Raw genomic sequence first — 7,003 nt, 5'->3', positions numbered from 1 at the left:
CTGTGATGAAAATTTTAGTGGAATGGGAAGTTCCCATTTCATTCCTTCTTCTCTCCAGTCTTGTGTTCATACACTGTAGGTGCCCTTGGGGTTGTATGTAGTCTGGAGAATGCTGTCTGGACTTGAGAACAAGGATTCAGGTGGCCTTAGACAAGTGGCCAAAACAAATATAACCTTTTCCTTTTTCTGGTTGCCTTATCTCTTATTCATACTTTGGTACAGCAATGTAGAGGCTTATTTTATTTAGGAGTAAGTCCAGAATTATTTTCAAAACACATTCTATTTTTCAAGAAAAAAATTCCTAAAAACCAAATACTTACTTTCAAAGTTTTGATTTGAGCAAAATGTATATATTATAAAAGATATTAGAAAAATCAACACTGACAACAGAATAAAATTACATTATCACCATAATTATATAATTTACTTATATATTACTTCCACTAATTATCATTTTAAAAATTCTAAGTATAGTCTGTTTTTACTCCAAAATAACTAAAATGATACCCTACCTGAAACATTTAATTGTTATAGAAACTAATCATTTCTTGATTTAGCTAAGCCAAAGAAATAATTATAATTTCTCAGTTCAAGGATGTTAGAAAACAAGATATTCTTTTGGCCTTTGAAGGTGTCTCTTTTCAAATTTAGTAGTAGAGGCCAGTAAAAATTGACAATGAGGGTTTTCAAATTTGAAGACTCTTATTATGTATGTTATATGATCACTTACCTATATAATCATTTATCTATGGCCTATAGATTTTACCTTACCTTATGATACCTATCACCATGTAATGGTACTGGGCACATAGCAAATATGCAATAAGTACTTGTTAAACAGATGTGAATTGACAAACACCATTAATTATATCACTCCTAACAACATAGCTTGGTATTGCTTTTCAGCCTTCTGGTGATATGATGGGATAGGACATCATATTCAAGTACGTTAGATCCTTGGAAGAAATAGTAGTGTCCTAAAAATGAAAACAAATAAATAGTTTAATTCGCTGCTTGTATTTCTTTTAAAAAAAAGAAAGATAACAGATCTGTGTTTTTATAGGTTATCTAGATTAGATAAAGTCCAATTCAAGATTATAAATTTTGGGTCCCTTGGCTAGGTATCCTGCCCCCAGATCTCTTCCTACTTCTAGTCATTTCACCATAAATATCTTCATTAACTTTATTGAGAAGGTTGTTTGGTCTTTAAAGCCGACTCTTAAAATAAAAATGATTTTGAAAAGTCACACTCCAGGTGGAGAACTCAGAGTGGAAGAGAGGAGAGTGGGCTCAGGTAGGGTACATAGAAGCTTTGATGGGGAAAGTAAACAAGACACGGGGGTGGGAATAAAACCCAAAATATCTTGGCCCAAGCAATTTTGCTTATACTGACCTTGCTTGAAGACATTCACAAATACAAACTCAAACAAACTCAAGCTTCTTTCATCCCACTCTCAGCCCCAGTCCATGAGAGCCCATGAAGGGTGGAAAGGACTGAAAGTAAGGTAAAGAACTCAAGATATAAAAACATACAAAACACTCCTGCTTGTCTGAATTTTAGCTTCTATATGCTCACTCACATGTACTGTGCAGCTTGATGTGTTCAGAAATTCCAGAGACTCAGACACATGGAAGTGACAATAATCATATGCTCCCTGTCTGATAGACCACCCTAGCAGAAATACACCATTGGTTCCACCTCACTCTTTCTTCTAGCCCACCTATTCTGAGCCAGACACATAGTGGATTTTCTCACTGTGACCCTATGGAGAACTGAAGAGTCCTTTCTTTTCTAATTTGGTTCCCTGTTCTCTGATCTTAGAGGCTTTATAATCAGTTCAGTATTTTAAAAAGGAATTTCTAGTATTTTCATGGTTTCCTAATCTACTTACTGTTGTAATAGAAGACTGCATCAATTTTAGGGCCAATTCCTGGGAAGTATGTGATAATCAATTTGGGATAACCAAGGTCCATGGATTGTCTTCTCTCATTGTACCTGAGCAAAGAAATAACCAGCAGAAACTGCATCAGAAAATGGATTTCCAGACATTAAGTTTGACATTTCATGATTATGAATCACAAAACCCACCTTATTATCTCCTGAAAGGCTCTTCCTGAAAGGGTTTAAACTTCACCCATAAGAAAACCAAGGACCTAAACAGTTCACTCATTTACTCCAAGTTTCTATAGGACTCAAAGAGAAGATAGATATTAAAGTTTTATCCAAATGCAGATAGTATGAAATTATTAATGAATGCATATCTTTATTTGGCAAAATGGTAAAGAAGTTCAACTCACCACAGAGAGACTGAAAGCCATGTATGTCAAAAGCAGAGAGGTGAAATGTGTTGTAGTCAGTATATCTGTAGGTGGGGAACATTATGGCCTTTGGATCTTTGGAATGGCCAAGACCCAAGGGATGGCCAAGCGCATGAACAGCAACTAGGAACAAGTTTGTGCCTAAGAGGAAACCAATCAAAAGAAGGAAAGAACAGCAAAATATATTGACATCTAGAAAATAGTGACACATCTGACACAATGAAAAGGGAAACATTTGGCAATACTTTACTTATTTCCCCTCCCTCATGCACAAGTTTTTTCAACCTTGGCACATTATAAGCCAGATAATTATTTGCTGTCAGGGCTGTCCTGTGCATTACAGATATTTATAAATCTCTGGTTTTACCATTAAATTCAAGTAGCACCACCCCCCTTCTAGTTTTGACAACCAAAAAAAATGTCTCCACACATTTTTAAATGCCCTCTTGGGGCAAAATTGCCTCTGGTTAAGGACCACTGCACTATCAGACAAATGAAATACATTCTATTTTTTAAATTTCTGGAATAACTCACTGCTGGGTTCATTGCTTCTAAATAATTCTCAACCCACATGACCCGTTCTGCTTTTACTCTTAATCAGGCTTCACTGGATATAGAAAAGTCTTTAGTAACCATCCTTTACAAAACCCAAATCTAAGGCCATATTAAGTTCCAGGTGCTATGAGTCACTGAGAAATACACCACATTATATCTAAGCCTTATACAACCCAAAGAAAGCCATCGTGTTCTCTATTTTCAGATGAGGACACAGTATCAGTAAGATTAACTGACCAAATTAGTGCTTGAGCCAAGATTCAAATCCAAATTTCTTGGCTCTAAAAATTCCTTGGCTCATCCTTTTCCTATACATGATTCTAAATGAAATCAAAGAGACTATATTTATAATTTAGACATATTTACACTACCAAGTTATAGTCATGCCTGTTCATTTTTTTTTATATATGTCTCAAAGGATGCACCTTTGTAGGTAAGAGACAGGGGGGTGTCATTTCTCTCAAATTTCCTAATTCTCAGAAGATTTGAAAATTCCTGACTGTTATTTTTTTTAATCTTCATTCTAACCTAATGCATTCATTTTGGTCTTTCTTTTTCTATAGCAAAATTGAAGCTCAGAGCTAACTTCCCAGGGGCACACACCACTTAGCTACAGAGCCTGATCTTGAAATACTCTCCAGAACCCAAGGTGAACAAAGAGTTCACACCTCTCTGGGGGGATGTCTAGGAACACAAATCTTCCAAGCATTCCCTGTAACACACGGGTCTAGTAACTAACTCAGGGATGCTTTCGCTTCTCTCAAATAACAAGAAAGAAGAAGCAAACCCTGATTCTCTCCACTCTGCATAAGACTGGGAAGAGTAAACAAAACATTTTACAATTTAGCCTAAACCTGAATTTATCTTATTCCCAATTCCTATACTACTTTGTACAAAAGATCACCATTGGTTCTCATCTCAAAATAATGGATTTTTGTTTGTGTTCTCTTTCCTTTTAGATTGTGGGCTTCTGAAAGGACTGTGTCTTTTTCATCTCTGAATCCAAGCACCCCCATCACTTCACACCTTAATAGAAGCTCAGCAAAGATGGTGGGACTTGTTCATTTAATTTACTGTGTCAAAATTAGGCTAAGAATAAGTATTTTAAGTTAGAATTTTCATAGATAATTTAAATTTTTGAAAGTTTAGAATCAAACAATTTAAAATAAGGCAACATGGGCAAGTAGAAAGTATACACTGGGCTAAGACAAGAGCTAGGAAATAAATGTTCTGGTCCCAGCTTTTTCACACGGTAGCCACTAACATTCTCTTTTCTCTATCTGTAAAGATCTGTATTAAATGACTTTCCTAAGTTTCTTTAGAATTTTAAAAATTCTGCGAGGCTAACCAGAATAAGTTTCTCCTGTCAGATGAAGAGATTACAAACCCCAAATACTCTTGGATAAAATTTAACATGTCTACTAAAGATTTGAGGTTCAGCAAGGACCTAATCCTACATCATTTGTCTTTTGATAGTGAAAAATTTCACTTCTCAATCAAGGATTTCATAAGCTTAGGCCACGTGTCAGACTAAAACAAATAGCCTTTCTGGTCTATAAAAATATCTCCATCCAATGCATGCAATATCAACAAGAGAGGGGGGAAAGCTAAGTAGAGCATATTCTTGATGATTTTCTCTTCATTTACTTTCCACATGAGTCAGCCATATAATCTAGAATTTCTAATAGAAAGATTAAGAAGGCTTCTGATATGATGGTTTGAATTTTCTGGTGGATAGTGACTTCTCTAAATAACAGGGGATACTAGTTATCCTCATCCCCCAACTGTCTGGGATGGATGATGAATTATAGATCCTCTGTAAATACACACAGGTATTTATACTGATCTTTAACAAGATCATTGCTAAATGATCAATTGGGCATTCTGAAAATTTTATCCCAGAATCACAAGAGACGACATGACCTATAAACTTGTGTTTCTTTATAAGGATCTCTAAATTCTCTATAATATAATTTCATCTTTATGTGTCACTATGAATCTAAGAGATTGTCAGCATACAATGAATCATGCAAATGATCACCTCTATCCTAGGATTGTTGGCATACACAGAATTAGTATCTGTGTTTGCTCAAGTTTATGGATTGTACTGCCAAAAACTGATTCCCTAAATAATGGCTTTTTTCTTTCCATACTATGGTTCTTAATGTTCCTGAATTTATACTAATAAATTAATTTATCTTCATAGATTCTTAGAACTGACCTTTAAAATAACCTAGTCCAATATGCTCCATTTATAGACAGTGAAATTGAAACAGTGTTAAATTTTTATTTCGTGGCAAAAATTTTAATCATAAGAAGTTTTCCTATCTTATAATCCTTTCTTAGAATGTAGCCTTTCAAAAACAAGATATAGCTTAGAATTTGTTAGGATTTTCCTATTGTTTTGGGGTTTGGGGAACCTACCTTTGTAGCTTTTAGTCCAGATTTCAGCCTCATCAAAATGTGCATCTCCTCAAATACCAGGTCCGGGTCCAAAAGCATGGGCTAATATTCCCCCTCTGCCATCAAAAGAACTGAAGTCTCCATGTGCTTATTAAAAGAAAAAAAAGAAAAAGAAAATTAGTACATCTATATATGCTATAAGTCATGCCAAATGAAACAGATGAGGTAAGTCCAAGTTCTCTACCTCCAAATGCAAATTGTATCATGATGTCAGCCTTGCCTGCATTAATCTTTCTGAATTTCAGTGGGGTCACATCACTCCATACTTGAAAAGCTTTCTGGAAGACATAGTCAACATCCTCAGGCTTCATGTCAGGAGTGTAATTGCTAATTCTTTACCAGCAGAACAACAGAGACAAAAATACAAGGAAACCATGTGTTAATTTTGTCTTATTACAATACTTCATTTCTGCTAACATCATTTGAGAATGAAGCATTTCATAAATCAATAGGCCAGATGAGAAAAACTTGCTTCATTAGCTACAGAAATATGTATCATTGGACACCTTAGTCCTTAAACAGAATCTAACTTGATTTCTACTCATTTATGATTTACGGGTCATCATTATGAAGGATTTACATTTGTAGATGTTTATGCTTTTTGCCCCTGCTCCCAGACTTCTGCATTTATTCATCTAAGTAATCCATAAAATTTTCTCTTGCCTCTTATTTATCGTAGATTCAGCTTTATTCTCCTTTTATTTACAGCCTTTCTACTCTGCTCTGGACTGACAAGCCCAAAAACTCCACTGAGTGAACAATCCTCCCTCTAGAGACACTATTACACAGGAATAGTGTTAACAATTGAGGGAGGATTCCTGTAGACCTGGGAGGAATTAGAAAAATACTTGGCTATGATGTTATACCTGTGTGTGATCAAACGGTTCTTCTAGACTGGCCTCCCTGGCATTACTCTGAAATTATGAACATCGGGGACTCCACATCCAGGTCTGTGCATCATGTCCAGAGTAGACGTGTCCAGTTGCCCTGTCACTTTTAGCCCCAAGAACTGCTGCATTTCCTGGATTTTATCTTCTATGAAGTTCCTATTGACTTCCATTTTTGTCATTGGAGTTGTTTCCATCTCAAGGCTATAAAAGGTTACCAAGTACCTCTGGAAAAAATATATATTTATTAATACATTATTTTATGTGGAAAGGTTTCTGTTGGAGCTCTGTATTTATAACTCAAATGCACACTGATGTTTTTTAAGGCAAGGGTTAACCCAATTTATCCTGTTCCTTTTCAGTACAAGTTCCTTAAATGTCTCTCTTTATATAGCTCTTAGGCCAGGCTCTGTAAATACGAAATTCATTGCATGACTCACAGTTGATATCATCCTTTGATTTATCTCAAAAAAATGCAAACACATGTATGACCTTATTCTAGAACCAACAGTGGGTCAGTTAATATCTAACCCATCAATGGGTCAATTAGCATCAAACTCATCCCTCACTCAGACAACTCAGAGTATATTTCTTCAAAATAAATAAGCCACAACTTCCATCTACCTTATAAAATAAACCATTATATGAGAAATATTAAGCACCTAAAATATGAAAATAACTTAAAAATACATTTTTAGGAAGTTCAGGATCTGAACTTTCACTATAATACTTTCCTTATATTTATTATAAGTGAAATATGCTTTTTTAAAAAAACTAAA

At 35.1% G+C, this 7,003-nt stretch overlaps 1 protein-coding gene across 1 annotated transcript; it reads right to left on the bottom strand.

Annotated features, from left to right (window-relative positions):
* Positions 1–876: 876 nt before the first annotated feature.
* Positions 877–6,448, bottom strand: LOC307055681 (macrophage metalloelastase-like; the record flags this gene model as incomplete). Its single annotated transcript, XM_079707858.1, is given in 9 exon segments — positions 877–977; positions 1,893–1,996; positions 2,090–2,114; positions 2,299–2,460; positions 5,299–5,347; positions 5,351–5,424; positions 5,522–5,670; positions 6,204–6,226; positions 6,230–6,448. Coding segments are annotated over 9 exon segments (879 nt in total). The 5' UTR covers positions 6,422–6,448.
* Positions 6,449–7,003: the final 555 nt, after the last annotated feature.

Source organism: Hyperoodon ampullatus (genome assembly GCF_949752795.1).
Source record: "Hyperoodon ampullatus genome assembly, chromosome: 7".
NCBI lineage: Eukaryota > Metazoa > Chordata > Mammalia > Artiodactyla > Ziphiidae > Hyperoodon > Hyperoodon ampullatus.
The sequence above is the reverse complement of the archived record's forward strand: the minus strand, read 5'-3'. Positions and strand labels throughout refer to the sequence as shown.